The 21,132-nt window shown below is 37.3% G+C and overlaps 1 protein-coding gene across 6 annotated transcripts in view; it reads left to right on the plus strand.

Annotated features, from left to right (window-relative positions):
* Caper (RNA-binding protein 39-like protein Caper) overlaps window positions 1-21,132 on the plus strand; it is a 356,013-nt gene that overhangs the window by 192,004 nt on the left and 142,877 nt on the right. For 5 of the 6 annotated variants that reach the window (XM_067145486.1, XM_067145480.1, XM_067145484.1 and 2 more), the window contains one exon: window positions 2,101-2,218. In XM_067145486.1, coding sequence (XP_067001587.1) covers window positions 2,101-2,218 — 118 coding nt within the window. The remainder of the gene's footprint in view (window positions 1-2,100; window positions 2,219-21,132) is intronic. The other variant, XM_067145482.1, reaches the window with a different exon arrangement.

Consider the following 21,132-nt stretch of genomic DNA (forward strand, 5'->3'; position numbering starts at 1 on the left):
ACCTCTTTTCGTCCTCACAACATATTGTTCCGTTAATACCTTGTTCTTTAAAGGAAATTGAAACATAATCCGACAAATAATTACCGTGGCTATCCGTACTTTCACTGTGTAAACAATAAAATGGTTTAATTACAAACAAATTACGAAAAGGAATTTGGCTATCATTCAGTAATACTTATTCTACGCGAACCTTTTCTTGAGCCCTAGTTCCCATTCAGGGCTCAAGAAAAAGTTCGCGTACTATACTTAAAATACAATATATCCTTGGTTTTATTACTCCGATTAGTACAGTCGTGCGCTGAGTATACGGGTAGCATTCTTGAAAGCGAGAATCTATCTTTTCACTACTTAAAACTTACGAAAATTAAATTGGCATGCACTATCTCGCTGTCACCTCAACATATGTTCTCGCACCAATTCGCTTTGTTTTGACAACCGTTAACATGGCTGCCCCTTATCAACTCGCTTCTGCTGGGAGCGCTGATGTCAGGCATACAACCCCTGTGTTATCCAGCTCATTGATTTAAATGCTCACTGTTTGGGCGATCCCTACTGGCCAGCCAGCCAGCCAAGTCACTCGTGAAACGTAAACAAAGAAGACGTTCTCCCTGTCATAAATTAAAAGATAAGCGAGATAACGACTTAAGGTATGATTTAAAAACTTCCATATCCGAAGTCCATTTGCCTCGCTTTGATCCCCCATGCAAATTCAATAGGAAAGACGCTGACCAGCGACTGACTTTTTCGTGCCTGCACATAAAAATCCCTGAACATGACTGAAAATAAACGCATATACGACATTTTGTTATCAGTTAAATTTCAAAATAAACCTATCTACATCGAGCTGAAATGTTTCTTTATCTGCAGTGAAAAAAACTAGGAAAATAATGAATATAAAATAGGAGTTATGACATGATAAGTACTATGCGATGAAGATTTTGCATTTTGCATAACTTACCATTATATTACCATTTTCACACTAAATTTTTTTTACTTTTTTGTTTGTTTTTTGTTAACGGCATCAAATGCGCCTTGAAATTCTGTACATAACACGATATTCACCCATTTTAACCAATAACATTCTGATTTACGGATATTTGGCAAACCCGCTGCATTACGGAAGGACAGTGCTACCCGCAAAACATGGGAGATGGAAAGAGACGGAATTATACCATTACTACTGTACTGCATTTTAAGGTGGGAATGCGCTCTATAGGCTTGGTTTTCATTTTGCTTACCTCTTGCTACATTATCAAGACATCATAAAGCCTGTGAACTTGATTGTGTTTAATATAAAGATAAATCTTTAAGCTTGCAAAAGAAAAAGTGAGGTTATGGGGAAGAGAAAAGAAATTTCATCTAGGAAAATTGCTGCTGTGGCAGCACTTACTGCTGTACACAGCAGGAAATTGCTAACAAGATGAAAACATCACAGAAAAGTGTCAATGGAATCAAACTTCCAGTGCATGAAAATGGCGAATACAAGCCAAAGAGAGTAGGAATATGTGAACTTGTTCATTCGATACAGACTAATAATTGTCACTTTCATCGCAAAGCAAGAGCATCCGCTCAATATCACTGCTAAATTACTTTGTTTACATTCGGGTGTTATAGTGCGGAAGCCATATTGCTTCGACTGCTGACCACACAGAAAACATGTACACAGCCACATGAATTCTACATGGAATACGATATTCCGTGAAAATAAAATGTAGTACTTTGTTGCAAAATAAGGTGAATAGATATCAGAAGTATCTATGAACTAATAAGGGGTTGACGCAATCTGTAATAAACACACAAACTCAACTTGCGAATAATTACCTTGACACTTATAAGCGGTTGAGGCTGGGAAGGTGTTCAGGGATGCTGTGGACATGGATAAGAATTGACAACCCCGGTTTGTTTATTTTATATGGGCTAGTGCTAACAAATCCATGATTCACTAAACTAGCCAGGACAGTATTTCTTCCCTAAAATCTGAAACAATCCTGATTTTCCAAGACGTATGCAAAACTTTTGTACCTACTAATCCAATAATGTTTTATTATTCTGTTATAATTTTACAATTACAGAATCGTTTAAGGAAGTTGATTGTTCTAGGAGGACTCTTGATGAACTCTCTCCTGAGGAACGTGATGCCAGAACAGTGTTTTGTATGCAGTTGTCGCAGAGGATTAGAGCTAGAGACTTGGAAGAATTCTTCTCATCAGTAGGAAAGGTAAAGTACTGTGTAAATTTCATAAATGGTTTTCAGGCTTATCATTCTGTTCGAGAAAGAAAGTTGACCCCGGGATATCTGAGATGAGATGAACATCGTAACATTTCAGTATACTTTTCTGTCTGTTATTGCTCTCTCTAGACCGTACGTTTTCAAATAGAGTTGTCACTGTATTTTTGCTTGGTTCTGGATTTGTTTCTCTTTAAAGGTTCAAAGTAGTTTGCCCTAGCAGTTCATTATAAAGTAGGCTGAGTAGCTCAGACGGTTGAGGTACTGGCCTTCTGACCTCAATTTCACAGGTTCGATCCGGGCTCAGTCCTGTGGTATTTGAAGGGACTGAAATACGTCAGCCTTGTGTCGTAGACTTGTTGGCACATAAAGGAATCCTGCAGGACTAAATTCCGGCACCTCAGCATCTCCAAAAACCGTAAAAGCAGGTAGCGGGATGTAGATCCAATAATATTTTTTTTTTTTTTTTTTTTTTTTTAAAGTCTTGAGTTTGGAAAAAGTGATCCATGACAAGAAGTAATCTTGATTTCCGTGGAATAAACACGGCAGTTCTCCGGGGAATAAACAGGGAAATTCATCAGTATATATTACTTAGATTCTTACATATATCTAGATATGCAACTTAAGATACACAAGGGTGGAGTTCCATGACAGTGACTCCATTAGACTGTTGTTCTTCTTAATTCAATATATTTGATTAGTGTCTCTTTTCATAAGATTAGACACTTTATCACACCTTGCATAGTAATGAATACTGTCAGCTTTTCCTTATAAGCATATATCTTATCTGCTTCATATACATTTTGCAATGATGCCATTGAGCCTGGTGTCATATTGTACCCTTCAGCTATCCCGTTACTGTTTGCTACATTATCTTGTGTGTCCCCTCATTTGTTTTCCTGTATATACGTATGTATATATATTTCTTACTTGAATTTATCTTTTTGTATCATGAATGTAAAAGTGGTGGTTTTTATAGTACTGATTTTACAGTAGAAGTTCAGGATTAAAAGTACTGCGTGGCTTTTTAATCAATCAGAGTACTCGGTTTGAAAGCATTCGCTTCTGGCTTGCTGGGTCTATCGTGTTAGTAGGGCTCCTATAGAGTCTTTGTATCTACTGAAACAATCCCAGGACCAGCATTTCCAACCTCTGATATGGTCAGGATCTTACAATAACCCCTAAAAGATTGTGCGTTTTCAAGAGAGGATCGTACGGCTTAAAATAACCATTAAAATATTCGCTATTTAGGTGTCTTTTAAGACGCAATAGCTCACTTACGCTGCAGCTTGCTTCTTAGGAAGCTGACTGGTTCAGTTCTTGGTTAATAATTTCCGAAAATTCGAGTACCTCTGTTCCGGGCCGCACGTAAAACTGTACATTCCACGGATTACCTATAACACCACTGCTAGGTATTGCACTGCCGCAACTCCATACTTAAACAGGTATGGATGGAAAATAAATGTCATTGTGCTAATATGTGAGATACAGTATCAAGGATACGAACATAATTTTTATTTAGATTACTCAACAACTAGGTATTAAGTAAAGTAGTAGTCAACATGAGATATCATGGTTATCTTCTTCTATAGAAACTCCAGGCACATTGACAGCAGAAGGTTCTGAAGTACCAGTACTTGAGCTTGCTGGTTGATTATACAACTTTGTTTTAGTCATTCTTCTGAGCATGTTCATCGATGGTTTAAAATCTTTACACATAACACTGACTCAAACACACCGACTGCCCAACAAGCATCCATTCACCGTAGAAGTAATTAGCTTCCTGTTTTTGACTTTAATGAGATTAATCTTGCTGAATATTATCAGCTTTTGAGTGAGGGAGTGACAAAACAAAGTTCAAATTCTGGAAGTGCAGGAAACTCACTATTATCAAACTGTTTTTCACCTCCTGTAACTTAGCCCAAAATTAATCTACTTCAGAGCAGGCTTTCATATCATCATTGATGTTGACAAAGAGCAATTTCCTCCAATCGTCGTCAGTCTGCTGAAGATGAACTCTATGATCCACTGGTTACAGTGTAGGTGCGAGACCATGAAGTAACTCAGAAAGGAAAGAGCCCATTCTTCGTAAATTTCTTTTCGGAATCTTATTCTAAAAGCCTTTCCCTTAACGGATCAAACACCCGATATAGATAATTAAAAACAATTGCACGCTGGATGCCAGGCTTCGAAATTAAATGTAATTTGAAACTGAATTTAGATATAACAAGTACTAAACATAATTTAATGAGACTATCTCGGTCGTGAGGTATAGGGATACTAACCATTAAATACCATGTGGAAAAACATAAGAAACCTACTAAAAAGTCAATTATTTAACGACGTAAAAAGAAAAAGTTTTATTTAAAAAAAGATGAAATTGCATAAAAACGAGTTTTTACCAAAATTAAAAATTACTGACTGAGATTACAATTCATTACTACACGCGCGGACTTGCGTTAACAGGGATTACTAATGCTCACCGTAGGTTGATCTTTTCGTCGCCTGCTTCCGTGGATGATCGTGCCATCAGCTTCATCCTTGGCATCTGCTTCATGGAATGGATTCCACCCTGAATCTATCACTCCCTATTGTGCTGAGTACCAAAAACATAGTACCAGCCTTACAATGTGAAATTCCACATCGGAATTAATTGAATAGACAGAACGGAAAACATCCAGTCCTTCTATATTATTTGAACTTGTCTTTCTAAATAATCTGAGTAAGTCTCACAGAGCCGATAAGAAATGTTGAGTATAAGCACATCGTAAGCGATGCACTCAAATAGCAGAGTTGGATGCAGAATGCTGAATACAGAATCAAGAAGAATCTCGAATCAGAATACCGAATGAGAATGATCTCTACCACGCTGTGTAGATCTACATAAATCCTCTTCATATTCCCACTTCCTCCCTTGGTGTCACATGACATCTCGTTCCAATGAGAGCCGATATGCGTCACTACCCTGTCGATATATGGATGAAGTGTCTGTCCTTGACAGAAAAGGCCCTCCTGATAGGAGTACGTGATATGGGAAGATACCTAATTCCGCTGTTGCGTACGTTTCCAAGAACCATCCAAAATTAACCTTCCTGGACTATCGCGAGACACCAAGTAGCCTGTTAGCGCAAGACCTGTCTTGACATTACCACAGAATATTCTAATATATTACAATTAAAAATTATATCTCGTTCTTACGTACAATTACATAAATGATGATGATGGACGTTAATAATGAATAAAATTACATATGATACATGATACATATATATATACAATTAATTCGGGTGGGCAATCAAATTATGTAAATGTCGTGGCGACCACGATTATTACATTGTCACCTATGATAGCATATAACATGCACGAATCAAAGAAGGAACAAAAATCTATGCATTTTAAAGGGAAAGCAGGACAAAATTTACGATATGTCATAGGATCGTACAATAGCAGTACCTACTAATACTACAAGCCTCGCAGCACGGCTGATGACGTCACAAAGATAGGCAGTCACTCCTGAAGCGCGCAACGGCACTTCATTGGTTGTTGAACGAATTACTTTGATGATGAGAACTTGTGTGCTTTAAAAAGCGTTTTCAAAAGATGCTCTTTCAGAGTATTAAAGGATATTGGTAATACACTTATTTCAGTTGTACCGAGACCAGTTAAAGCAAAAAGAAAGACGTGAGAGATGGTGCACTCCGTTTTCTGGAAATATGGTAAAATTTCAGATTGATAGTAAATAGCAACAAGGGGTTTTAATTTGATTGTTACTATTTTTTAGTTAATAATAATTTTATGACCCGTGGTGATTAGTAATTAACTTAAATTTTACTCATGAAGAATCAATTAACATTTTACTGGAAAATGAAATAATTACAGTGGAACCTTGGATTGCGAGCATAATTCATTCCGGCAACATGCTCATAATCCAAATCACTCGTATATCAAAGCAAATTTTCACATAAGAAACTATTGAAACTCGGATGATTCGTCCACAACACAAAAACATTTATTCGCATAACATTTCTGATAATAATAATAATGTTATTTGTTTTACGTCCCACTAACTACTTTTTAAGGTCTTCGGAGACGCCGAGGTGCCGGAATTTAGTCCCGCAGGAGTTCTTTTACGTGCCAGTAAATCTACCGACACGGGGCTGTTGTATTTGAGCACCTTCAAATACCACCGGACTGAGCCAGGATCGAACCTGCCAAGTTGGGGTTAGAAGGCCAGCGCCTTAACCGTCTGAGCCACTTAGCCCGGCATATAACATTTCTAGAACAAAATATAACATAAAACAATTAAACTGCACTTTACCTTACAATAGAATCATTGTTGGTGTGAGGGAGACGAGAGATGGCATGAGAAGAGTTACTGTATAGCACGAATTTCACTAACGGAATCACTGCTATCGGTTGGCTCATTGAAAGTGTTTTCTTTTCATGCAACGTTAACGAGGAACCTATCCAGTGACTGTTGCTTTTGCCTCTTTTTTGAGGATTTCACGAAAATGTGACATTGCATTGTCATTGAACAGATTCATCCAATGTAATCATCTCCTTCTTCCGACCGAATTCCTTTTTAGCCTTCTTTTCGTTCACAGGGCCCATCGTTGCAGAACAGTTATATCACAGATGACAAAAATAAAACATGTACACTTGTACGGTGTTGACTATGCGAGCGAGGCACGCCAACTGAAGTACAGCGCGGGAAATGATTACACACACTTTCCCAGGAAAGAGAGTGGCAGGGGGAGGGGAAAACAAAGGCACAGGGGAGGTGGAAACGTACGTACACGTGACGCTTGTATTGCAAAATGTCACTCGCTTATCAAGTTACAGTTTATTTAAAATATTTACTCATCTTGCAAAACACTCGTAGACCAAGTTACTTGCAATCTGAGGTTCCACTGTATATGAATTTATAATTAAGGTCCTTCGTATATACTACTAAATAGAAGCCAAAGTAAACTGGAATTTCATCCCATTTAAGAATCTTTAACGTGCCAGAAACCTTTCTTTATTTCTAGTTTAGAACATTTTATTTTTACTATTTTGGTAAATATTTCTGACTTACCGGTAGTGCTGACTTAGTAAGAAACAAATCAGAGTTATACATCATGGAAATAATTAGTTACAATATGAAAAGAGGGAATGATTCACAGAGGGTAGTAAAATCATGCTGGAATTCCTAACAGGAATTCCAGCAATTTAACAGTCATAACATAGTTAGTTAAATAACTTAATTCTTCTGTATAAACATTACGTCAATACAAATTTCTGAACTGTTAATTCTTAATCAAGGGAATTTTTTCATGGAAACTTGTTTAAACTCGTTTGTTGTTATTTAGATGAAATTAAACCCTCTAAATTTTCAATGTTTAATAAGAAGAGGAATATAATAATTCCACAAACATTACTGAAAATCCACTGAAATTTTCCTCAAGTCCTCCAGTGAAATAATCTGACCCTTGTCCTAGATGTTCAGTATTTCTTTTCTCTTTTACTGCCAAGATGCAGTAATTTACTTAATTTTTGACTTCAAGTAATACCCTGTCAATCACATTCTGTTAATGTAAAAGCTCTCTTTCCCTCCAACACACTGGTTTAAACACATTTTGCTCAAATTGCAAGAAAGATGTTAAATATGTTTTTGTGGAAGATAAATTAGGCTAACTAAGAAACTAGCATAATATGGAAAAAAAATTCTTAGCATAAGAAATTTAAAATTTCAAATGAGGGCGTATTTTGCTCAAATTACAAGAAAATTTTTAAATATGTTTTGTTGAAGACAAAGTAACTTAGAAACTAGCATACAATTAGGATGGTGAAAGAAAAGCCTTTTATGGCAATAGGCTAACCTTGGAACAGTCAATCGACTACAATATACTCAGAATATGAGTACATGGTCTCAATATTATCACAGAATTAGAGCCCAGAAATGCCTGCTTAAATTCGGATTACATGAACATACCGGTACTGAATTATGTACTCTCAAACTCAGAATGTCAAAAAATAAAAGTATCTATTTGAAAATATTTTAACTTGGCTATAAAGTACCACTGGCCATAAAGATAATGTTTGAGAAATATTTTTTCATTGCCAGTTGAAATATACAAAGGTTTGTAGTATATTTTTTAAAGAAACAATTAACAGCATACATAGTAATAGGGGGAAAAAGTCAATCATTTAGTGAGGTATTTCATTTCTGAAGGCTGTACCTTAGATACAACCAGTCTCCAACTCGTATTGTTCTAAAATTTCCACATAATTTACAACCTGCTCTATGCGTATTCTTACAATTCTTTTGCCTTCATCTCCTTCCCAACACACTATCTTTGTTGTTGAAATAATCATGCATCCAAACCATAGTCTCTGCAAGATATGAATTCTTAATATTACAAGACACATTTAAAAGGGTATGCAAGTACCTAATATTTTTCACAAAAACTCATTAATAAAACTATACAAAGATTTAGGTTCATTAAAAACATGACGTGATTTAATTTCAATTTCAACCGTGGCATAGAGCTTGAAAGTGAACTAGTAAGTTCTTCACGAAGGCAGTACTTTTTAAAAAATTCTCCTCTGCAGGTTATGTTGCCATTGTGATAGCAATGAACACTTTATATTAATTGAAGAACACTTTGAAAATTGACACTTTTTGAATTACACTACACTGCATGTATGAAAATATCTGAACCAGTTTATCACTGACTAAAGAGTGGAATATGACAACATAATAGCCAAGTTTACAGGGTACGCCTACATTATAACATTTCGTTTTCTTACTGTAGAACCACTCTATTACAAGATAATTTAATACTCTTAACCTATGAGTTTGTTTAGTTTCCTCCTCTTTTTATTTATGTGACTCTGGACATTAAGTTACTTAACATAATTGTTAAGGAATATGTTACATCCTGTTTTTACAATGTAAGAGAGAATTTTCTCATGAGTATTGTCATCTTGAGTACATGGCAACTCCGCAAGAAGTACACCTTCTTTTCTATTCACAGACATTGCCAATGTTACAACTAAATTTTGCTGTGATGGGTGCTTCATAAACATGTATTCATACTTCTCAGATACCAAGGTTTTGACAGTCAGGTAAGTGAAAATAATGGCATTAACAACTTTGGGTAGGGACAGTGCAGACCCTTTCCCTGTCAACACTTTTTATAAGCTCATAATTACCTTGATCATATGTTAATGTAATGTTCTATCCAAAACGAGTGACGTTTTACAAATTTCACACTTCAGCCTTCGAAGCTGCTCTTACACAATATCCTGACAAATATGTGATAACAGGCAAATATTCCTGAATGGATAAAAGCTGGTCTTCACTGATATGTACGCAGTAAAGGTCAACATCTGGGGGACTAGCCTCAAAGTCATTCAGTTTGAGATCACATTCAAATGAATCCAGGTCCAAATCAATTTCACCAAAATCATTACCTGCAATTTTCAATGACAATAGAGTTTGAATTCTTATCTTTGATTCAATTTCAAATACTTGTAGCAGAGATATTAGGTACTGAGATCCAGCCATTGTTCTGTACGTACCAAATTGTGCTTCAAATGCATCTGTGTGAATTTTACCTGGCAAAAGGTATTTGAAACTCGGCTCTTGAGTATAGTATTTAGTGATTTCTAAAAGTGCATGAGTAATGTGTGATATGGCTAGATGTGTTTCATTTGACAGAGCACTTGCACGATTTGGTAAATTTTTCCAGAAATCTAACCAACACAAGAAACGTTCCAGAAATGTGAAATTTTCATCACTTGGATTTGACAATAATTTTTGATAGATATCCTTAAAATGAATATCTCTGCCAGGTGATCCTACGTTTACAATTCTCCACCATGTACAAATTAATTTAATGAAAGTGGCAGTTGCCTGAAAATTTACAATACTGTTGCTTTCTCCAAGAGCTTTCAGCCCCTGATAGTCATTTCATTGAAAACATTCATACAAGTTTTACATTTTGACGTTCAAGATTGGTAGGAAATAGTGACTTCAAGTTCAGCCTGTTGGCATATTTTACAATCTGAGCATTGTCGATGTCATGAAGTGTCTTAATGGCTGAGAATTAGGCCACTGCTAGCTCAGTGTCTTGTGGAAATGTCTCAAATGAGGGATACATTATCGACTGATCAACATCTTTTTTGTTAAGCCAGTTGTTTCTAATATATTTGAGAATGTGAACAGAATGTACCACACAGAAAAGAGGCTGAGCCCTTCTATTGAGTGCATTATTGTCAGTTACAATGCATATGACCTTAAAACCTATTGCATGTAATCCACAAACCACTTTCTTAATAAAGTGAAACAGGCCCTCACCATTGAGCTTCGTGACTGGAAGTATGTGTACTACATCTTTGAATGATGACAATAAACTTTGAATTAAAAAACTTGAGCACTAGCAGCAGCATTTGAGGAATTATATGCAGCATCTAGGATGTTACCACCAGTATAATCTAGGTAAGGTTTCAGATGGATTTCATCAACCATTAGTGAAACAATACTATCTGATACACTAAGAAATTTATATTTCTGCCTTATATAAAGGAGAAAATTCATGTCAATTTGCTCCATAGCTGGGTTGGTATTATATGCTGAGCAAATTTTATGCAGTGTTGGGATGTGGCGGTATCAAATATCCTAAACTTCTCATAAATCTATATGCATAAGGTGAAATAGAAAATAAAATGCTGCAAAAAATTGGGAAATTTGATGAGTAAGAATAATGACCTCCCCTGCGAACCGTGTGACCTTGCCGCGGTGGGGAGGCTTGCGTGTCCCAATGAAGCAGGTAGCCGAGCCGCAGGTACAACCATATCGGATGGGTATCTGTTGAGAGACCAGACTAAGGATTGGTTCATCAAAAGGGGGGTAGCAACCTTTCGGTAGTTGCAAGGGCGGCAGTCTAGATGATTAATTGATACGGCCTTGTAATAATACTCAGCATGGCTTAGCTGTGTTGATCCTGCTACAGGGCTGAAAGCAAAGGGAAACTACAGCCGTAACTACCTCCCGAGGACATGCAGCTCTCTCTGTATGAATGATGTATTGATGATGGCTTCCTCCCGGGTAAAATATTCCGGAGGTAAACTAGTCCCCCATTCGGATCTCTGGGTGGGGACTACACGCGAGGGGGCGATCATCAGGAAGATGGATACTGACATTCTGCGAGTCGGAGCGTGGAATGTTAGAAGTTTGAATCGTTGTGGTAGGTTAGAGAATCTGAAAAGGGAGAGGGATAGGCTAAATTTAGATGTACAGTGGAACCTCGATGCTCCGTTTTTGGAGGGACCCCGGAAAAAATAAATGTACAAAATGGGAAAGCGGAAAATCCGGGAACGAATGGACCGTCAACAATTTGGCTAAACATCACAAAAATGAAATGCGTATACTTATAATCTTACAAACGCCCCTAAACCAAACCAAACTACAGCCCCAATGGCCCTTCCGCCTACCAAGCAACCGCACTCAGTCCGAAGCCCTGCAGATTACGCGGTGACTCATGGTCAGAGTGACGAATCCTCTCGGACGTTGTTCCTGGCTCTCTAGACCGGGGTCGCCATATCACCTTTAAATAGCTCCTCAATGAAAGGTACCGTAATCGTAGAATGACTGAACCTGGAACCAGCCCTCATATCCACGTAAAAATGCCTGACCTGGCCAGTAATCGAACCCGGGCCCTGCAGGTGAGAGGCGGCAAGTTACACCGCGGGGCTGGCTTCAAATGTTTATTACCGGTACGCGACTTAAAACTCTCAAAACTTTACATTAATTTTACCGCGGAAACTTCGTCAGTTTCTTCTGAAAACTTCGTCATATTCCTTGGAAAACTTCTTTCAGTTCAGCAACTTTGATCAGCCAAACTCTTCGAAAAATCTAATTCCTGCAACGCCAAGCCAAACAACAATCGACCACAAATAGTTTTTCATTCTCTAATCTAATAAAATAAAGCACATTAGATACAAAAGCACCCAACATGATGGCAAAATCTTTTTTTTTTTTTTTTTTCCTGCCATTGTTATTTGGTCACCGATATACTGTTCGTAGTCCGTTTATGGAAATCTTGTACCTTGTAAATTAGGCCTACATCGACTTTTAAAGGTTATGTTGAACTCGAGAATATGGTTTCGAATGTGTCAATTCTCAAGTTCTCGAATGCATTATATTTAGTTCTGCCCGTCACTAATCACAGTCAAATTTGAAAGAGAAAAAAATATTGTGAACACTTCCAAAATTATGATTATTTGCGACCTTGAGCTCAGCTGGAAAGCACGCTCGCTGTAGAAGTCGGTACGAGTGCGAAATGGTACGAAATTTTTATATGTAACGTGCGCAAATAAAACGACTGTGGCTTTTATAAATATTCAACACAAAAACATCAAATTCCCAGTCATATTAGGACGAAAACAGTAATAGGCAATCCCAAAACCTCCCTTGGCTTTATGTATATAAGGTGCATCGTTTGTTCTGGTCTCGATAACATAATTGTATATGATAATATTAAAATACTAAATTTGTGTTATTTAAGAAGGAGCAGTTTCGATTCCTGCCTGAAAGCCTAGTGACTATGAAGTGCCCTGAGGGAAATCCTGAAAACCTGTTCGGCGATACACTCGAAAAAAGTAAAAAAAATAATCGTCTAACCCTGGACATAATGTAGACGTTTTGCAAGTATGCACATTCAACAAAACTCGTTCCATCCTCAAATAGAGCTGTCAAAATGCGCTCTGTCTCATTCCAATTGTCGTCGTCACTCTCTGCTTTATGATTTCCGAGGATTCTCTAAACAATACTACCCTAATGCGATGCTAAAATGATCCCTTATGCAAGTGCACCACCGATCGCTTTTCCAGTACAGTAGGGCCTATTTCTTCAAATGACTGCAATGACGGGACGTCGGCACCAAGATCCTTAAGTATGCCGTAGCCGTCCTTTCGTACGATGCAGTTTCTTGAAAAACGTGTGATCGAGGATTTAGCATTGATGGGACTGAAATTTCTGGACGGTTGATCCGGGAAATCATTTCTTCGAGGAACGGATAATGCGGGATTTTTACAACGTGATTTAATTGGGATGCTCGCGGGACCACATAATTTGAACGTATAATACTGGAAAACATAGTTTCCGGGAATGTATAATCGAGGTTCTACTGTAGTTGGTATAAGTGAAGTACGTTGGCAGGAAGAACAGGAGTTTTGGTCAGGCGACTACCGAATTATCAACACAAAATCAAACGGGAACTGCAGGAGATGGTTTAATAATGAATAAGAAAATAGGGCAGCGGGTAAGCTACTATGACCAGCATAGTGAAAGAATTATTGTCGTCAAGAGAGACACCAATGCCTACCACAATAGTGCGGGCCTGTACGCCTACTAGTTCAGCGGATGATGAGGAAATCGAAAGAATGTATGAAGAGATTGAAGATCTGATACAATATGTAAAAGGTGACGAGAATCTAATTGTGATGGGAGACTGGAATGCAGTGGTAGGCCAAGGAAGAGAAGGTAATACAGTAGGAGAATTTGGATTGGGACAAAGGAACGAAAGAGGAAGTCGACTGGTTGAATTCTGCACTGATCATAATTTAGTCCTTGCCAATACTTGGTTCAAACACCACAAACGACGGCTGTATACGTGGACGAGACCTGGAGATACTGGAAGGTATCAAATAGACTTCGTTATGATTAGGCAGAGATTCAGAAACCAGGTGTTGGATTGCAAAACTTTCCCAGGAGCAGACGTGGACTCCGACCACAACTTGTTGGTCATGAAATGCCATCTGAAGTTGAAGAAATTGAAGAATGCAAAAAGATGGAATCTAGACAAGTTGAAAGAAAAGAGTGTGAGGGATTGTTTCAAGGAACATGTTGCACAAATAGAGCAAGAAGAGTGGATAGTCATGAAAAATGAAGTCAGTAGGGCTGCTGAAGAAATGTTAGGCAGAAAGAAAAGATCAACTAAGAATCGGTGGATAACTCAAGAGATACTAGACCTGATTGATGAATGACGAAAATACAAGAATGCTAGAAATGAAGAGGGCAGAAAAGAATACAGGCGATTAAAGAATGAAGTGGATAGAAAGTGCAAGGTAGCTAAGGAGAATGGCTGGAGAAGTGCAAGGATGTCGAAGGTTGTATGGTCCTGGGAAAGGTAGATGCTGCATACAGGTAAATCAAGGAAACCTTTGGAGAAAGGAAATCTAGGTGTATGAATATTAAGAGCTCAGATAGAAAGCCACTTCTAGGGAAAGAAGACAAAGCAGAAAGATGGCAGGAGCATATCCAACAGTTGTATCAAGGTAAAGATGTAGATAATTTGGTTCTGAAACATGAAGAGGCTGTTGATGCTGATGAAATGGGAGACCCAATTTTGAGGTCAGAGTTTAACAGAGCTGTGAGTGACCTAAATAGGAACAAGGCACCTGGAATTGATGACATTCCCTCTGATTACTGACTGCCTTAGGAGAAACCAGCATAGCAAGGTTATTCCATTTAGTGTGTAAGATGTATGAGACAGGAGAAGTCCTATCCGATTTTCAGCAGAATGTTGTTATACCTATTCCCAAGAAAGCCGGTGCTGACAGGTGTGAAAACTACTGCACCATTAGTTTAGTATCTCATGTCTGCAAAATTTTAACACATATTATTTACAGAGGAATGGAGAAAGAAGTTGAAGCTGTGTTGGGAGAAGATCAGTTTGGCTTCAGAAGAAATGTAGAAACACGTGAAGCAATCCTGACTTTATGTCTGATCTTAGAGGATCAAATCAAGAAGGACAAGCCCACGTACATGGCATTCGTAGATCTAGAAAAGGCATTTGATAATGTTGATTGGACCAAGCTATTTAAGATTCTGAAGATGATAGGGATCAGATACCGAGAACGAAGAATTATCTACAATCTGTATAAAAATCAGTCTGCAGTGATAGGAATCGAGGGCTTTGAAAAAGAAGCAGCAATCCAGAAAGGAGTGAGGCAAGGCTGAAGTTTGTCCCCCCTCCTTTTCAATGTTTACATAGAACAGGCAGTAAAGGAAATCAAAGAGAAATTTGGAAAGGGAGTCACAGTCCAAGGAGAGGAAATCAAAACCTTGAGATTTGCCGATGATATTATTTTATCTGAGACTGCAGAAGATCTCGAAGTTGCTGAATGGTATGGACGAAGTCTTGGGTAAGGAGTACAAGATGAAAATAAATAAGCCCAAAACAAAAGTAATGGAGTGCAGTCGAACGAAGGCATGTGATGCAGGAAATATTAGACTAGGAAATGAAGTCTTAAAGGAAGTGGATGAATATTGTTACTTGGGTAGTAAAATAACTAACGATGGCAGAAGTAAGGAGAACATAAAATGCAGACTAGCCCAAGCAAGGTAGAGCTTTCTTAAGAAAAGAAATTTGCTCACTTCAGGCATTGATATAGGAATTAGAAATATGTTTTTGAAGACTTTCGTGTGGAGCGTGGCATTGTATTGAAGTGAAACGTGGTCGATAACTAGCTCAGAAAAAAAAAAAAATAGAAGCTTTTGAAATGTGGTGTTACAGAAGAATGCTGAAGGTGAGATGGATAGATCAAATCACGAATGAAGAGATACTGAATCGAATTGCTGAGAGGAGATCGACTTGGCTAAATTTGACGAGAAGAAAGAGATAGAATGATAGGACACATTAAGATACCCAGGACTTATTCAGTTGGTTTTTGAAGGAAGTGTAGTTGGTAAGAACGGTAGGGGTAGACCAAGGTATGGAAATGACAAGCAGATTAGAGCAGATGTAGGATACAGTAGTTACATAGAAATGAAAATGTTAGCACAGGATAGGTTGGCATGGAGAGCCGCGTCAAGCCAGTCTATGGACTGATTACTCAAACAACAACAACAACAAGAATAATGATTCTTGGGTACATTAAATAACAGTAACTGTTCACATATAAAGTTGATCAAACTAGATTCTTCTCCTTCAAGTAGCTCTGATAACTTCATTAAACAGTCCTTGATAAACTGAAAATGATCTTTTATAAAATCCTAATTTTATAATCATCCAATCTTATCAAGTTTGAACATACTGTCTGCTACATCATTGATATTACTGTTATAGGAAACTTTCTTTTATCTAGGTTAGTAAGTTCTATTTTCCCCACATGTAAGGACATACTCAGGTCACTTTTTACCACAGTGGAAGCTAGGAGTGTGGGAATATTGCATGTCTCAAGTAGGACAAATGAAACATTAGATTCTGATTTAACACACATCTCATCATCTAAAATTTGGATATTAGGGAGACATTGAAGAAAACCTTGAAAGTCTGTGAAATTCCTTTTGTCTTGGTACTGAGCATGGGTTTTCAAACTTTCTGTTACTGCAATTTCAAGATCCCTGTTTTCCAACCTTTCTCTTCTTTGATCTCTACTCTCTCTACATGAAGAAGTGGAAGAGAGATAAGAGGGGCAGTTGGGCATAATTCTTGGCACTGCTCCCTGTTTCTGAACAGGTATACAATACTTATTTCCACTCTTACTGTCACAGCAGTCACTATGTCTCAGGATTTGGTCCTCACTGAAATGCAGTTCAAAGACCTTAAAAAGAAAGGAAAAGTTGTTATGCCAGTACCTTAGAAAGCAGTGAAGTAATTAACTACCGATAACACTAGCCTGCAAAAAAAAAAAGTTTTCTGTGCGGTAAAAACAAAAATAGGTGAGTTTTATGAATTTCTTAACACAGAATTCGAGAAAAAAATTACTTTTGGCGTATCACGTCTGGTTTAGTCAAAATATTATTTTGTTCTTACGTAAAATTTTTGAGACTTAGTATTGATTAAATTTGATGTATTAATATAAATTTCATCTTGCAAAACGCAGTCATATTTTGCATGCTTTGAATACACATAAATGCTGCTTTGTAAGCAAGTAGATGGTTTGTATTATATTTTTAATGTATATTGAAATTTGTGAAACCGAAGCATAAAACGCCTATTTAGTTTCGACTGTACAGTTGCCTTGAATAAAAATTACATGGTTAATCATACATAGTTTTGTTACTTACATTATATACAGGTTAGATTCACACCTCCATCTTTTCCTGTTTTCCGTGAAATATCCGGGTTTTTGAAGTTCTTGAATGATCTCTAGAAGGGTCGTCTCGTGCAATCGACCAGCAGTAATCGGCCATCATATTCACATTCCAACGTCCTTGATAGCGTCATTCTGCATCTTTGAGATCCTGGTGAAACCTTTCACCTTGTTCTTCACTGACAGTTCCTAAATTTGGAGGGAAATAATCCAGATGTGAAGCTTAAGGTTCATATTACAACAGAGTTCCTTAAACTTACCAACATTTTCCTTACAATTTCTTTGTATTGAGGGTTCTTAATGTTGCCAAGGAATTTAGTCACTGCATCTTTGAATGCGTTCCGTGCCTCTTTCTCAGGTTTGGTCATTGTGTCTGTGAAATTTTTATCCTTCATCAGTTTACGAATCTGTGGTCCATCAAATACGCCTTCTTTGATTTTTTCATCTGATAATGGGGGAAATTTAGTGGATAAATATTGGAAGCATAGGCTACTTTTATCTATTGCCTTGACATACAGTTTCATCAATCCTCATTTGATGTGCAAGGGTTGAAGTAGAATTTTTTCGCGGTCAATAAGACTTACATTCAAGAAATTTTTGGATCCTGGTTGTAGTTGTTTCCTTTCTGGCCAATTCACTGTATCTCAATGTTTATCCCGTGTCCTGCTCTCCCATTCGCATAGGAAACAGGGGCAAATATTCATTTATAGGAAGGGGAGTTAGGGATTGGAATAACTTGCCAAGGGAGATGTTCAATAAACTTCCAATTTCTTTGAAATCATTTCGGAAAAGGCTAGGAAAGCAACAGATAGGGAATCTGCCACCTGGGCGACTGCCCTAAATGCAGATCAGTATTGATTGATCAACAGGGAAATTTTGTATAGCGTTTTTGTTGTCCCAGCAACAATCCAATGATCTTCAAATCACTGCAAATTTGCCACCCATGCTCATATGATGTAAATTTTTCAAGCACCAACTTTAAGGTCTCGTATATTTCAGACATTTTCGTGCAGTGTGCAAGTGGACAGATGCCAGAACATTTGTATTATGAAGCAGAACAGCCTCTAAACTTATTTTGGAAGAGTCAATAAAAACACGCCAGTTACTAGTATCATACTCTTTCTCTCCCAATTGACGTAGAATATTTGAAACATCCGTACAAAATACAAGTTCATCTTCTTGAGTATAATACTTTTGGGCTGTTATCTTTGAAAGGAAACTGCTTTATCAGTCCGTCATAAACATTGCATAAGGGCTGGGGCTTTTAACACGTCTGTTTATTCAAATGGTCTAAGATGAAAGACAAACTCTCAACTGTCTTATTTTCAATCCTACATACCTCGTGGTCTATTGCTTATCTGATGGAGTTTGTTATGAATTTACCAGGAAACCCCCAACTACAAAATTAAAATTTAGACAGCAATAAACCTATAATAAAATGCAAACAATAACAAATCAAATCACATAATTGTTTTCTAAAAATAGTTGCGCGAGAACATCTCTCAACATTACATCTTATGAATTCATGCAGATGCTAAAAAACCGAATTGCGTCAAAAATAGACGTGATAGGAATATAATAGCATCATTTTCAGAATCAGGGCAGCGTTTTCCATAAGAATTACATATTTTCTATTTTATCGCAAAATCATGTTGGCTAGTGTAATCATCTCAAGGTAGGCAATTAAAATGTGGAACAGGACAGAAACTTGATGTGTGTGGTTCAAATTAGGGTGGTCTTAGACTCAAATATTATAAATCTTAAATGTTCACGTTTATCACATGGTTCAGTTTGAGAGAAAATTAATGCGGTATAACAAGCATCTTAGACCTTTAAGTGAAAAATAAGAGCTCACAACCTAAGACATGCAGAATTTTCAAAATATCCGTACTGAGCCTACCTTTTAATTCTGCATGATCTGGAAATTGTCAAGGGTTATAAACTATGTTATTGGTCCGTATTGAACTGAGATTACATATAAATTATAAACATTAATTTAAAAAATTTTTTTTGAATAGGTGGAACATTTTTATGTTTATAATTTATATGTAATCTGGAAATTGTCTTGATGTATTGCATTAACCCATGTCTTGCGAAGTCCTTCATCTCTTGGGAAGGAGAAAATAGCTACCTGGGATCCTTTATCGTAATTTCCCCTGCAGCAGGGAACGGAACATTTAAACACCATTCTTCTATGAACTGTAATACACTACACTCATTATTTGAACCATACGCCAGTATTAAACAGATTTAGGACATTTTCAATGGTTAAGACTACGCGTTGACTCTTTGCGGCTAAAAAAGCACATAAAAATTACATGAAACTATACCTAAAGTAGTGTAGAGGAGAGGGCTTTGACACTGACGAGGTAGAAATAAGAAAATGGCATAGTTTCAAATCGTCATTGTATCCATCCATAACCTTACTTTTTATCATATTTTAGCAGGACTCCTGTTCATTTTTAACCCCACACTCTCTTTGCACAGTATGGTCTTTTCAGTAGCTGGACCTAACTATTCCATCCCCATGGTCTTGTCAACAGCCAGACCAAAGTTCCTAAATTGGCAGCCTTGTGGTGTGCGCTGCGATTACGTCCATGCTGTACCATGTTGTATCTCTGTCCTATCTTTCACAAAGGGTCATAGGAAGCTTTACTCTCAGCGGTTAGAATAGGAAAGATACCATATTTCTCTCCATAATTGTTGCACTTTTACACCAGAATTTTTAAAAAAGTAGTGGGATGCAACCATTGCCCAAAGGAATTTTTAATACCATTATTTGTATTACTCAAAAAATTCATTTTTAACTAAATTGTATTTGATATAAGTTTAAGGTGCACGTAATACTCAACGTATATACATGAAAATAATTATAATCTTAATCAGAATTCATAATTTATTTGCAACAGTTCGGCAAACATTTCTCCAGTCTGAAAATAAAAGTTTTTTGTCACTAATTTGAGCGTTGAAGTTAAAATATTACACTTGCAAAAAAAATTATTGCATTGTTGTGAAATACTGACTTACCAGTAAACAGTTTACTCCAAATCTTGTGTGTCTCTGTTACTGGGTAGGGTATCTTATGCACCGCTGCTCATACCAGTATCTGATTCTTTGTCTGCCTCACTGAGTTATCTTCAAATCTGTCTAGTGTGTTCAAAATCCCAGTCGTTTTGAAGCTCTTGGAGACTAGTTCACGTGGTATGAGGTACAGGGTCTTCATTACCCACAAGCATAACAAGTCCAAGCATATGTGCCTAATATTTCTAGCAGGCGTCAATTACTGATCGTTGGTCAACATCCACTCGTAAAATTGATTTATTTATTTAATCGTGTCAGAGAAATACATTATCATAACTTACAGTATCAGGACAATAACAAATCTGGTACTATAACAATTAATCATATATGATGATGGCAGGTAACGATGTGATTAAGCTCTACATAAAAACAAATTTAATTGTGGTGTGAGAAATATGCGGCTAATTCACATGCTTCCGTGGTAGTGTTGATTAAATTCTGGAGAGAGCAAGTAGTTGGACACAAGTTACAAACAAGAAGATGGCTCATTGTCTGTTCTTCACCACATTCACATAGAGTGGTGTCGCAGACAAAACCCCACTTTCTCATGTTTGTCTTTGCTCTTCCAACTCCTGAATGCAACTTGTTGAGCGTCTTCCATGTTGACCAGCTTTCCTCGTGGCCTGAAGGAAGTCTTTCGGAAGGGGTCATCCATCCTGCAAGGTAGCTGGGTCTGGAATGCCACGAATTCACTCCGAAGTTCGATGGTGGTGCATTGAGGCTTTTATTTGTATGGA

The sequence above is a fragment of the Anabrus simplex genome, chromosome 4 (genome assembly GCF_040414725.1).
Source record: "Anabrus simplex isolate iqAnaSimp1 chromosome 4, ASM4041472v1, whole genome shotgun sequence".
Classification (NCBI taxonomy): Eukaryota; Metazoa; Arthropoda; class Insecta; order Orthoptera; family Tettigoniidae; genus Anabrus; species Anabrus simplex.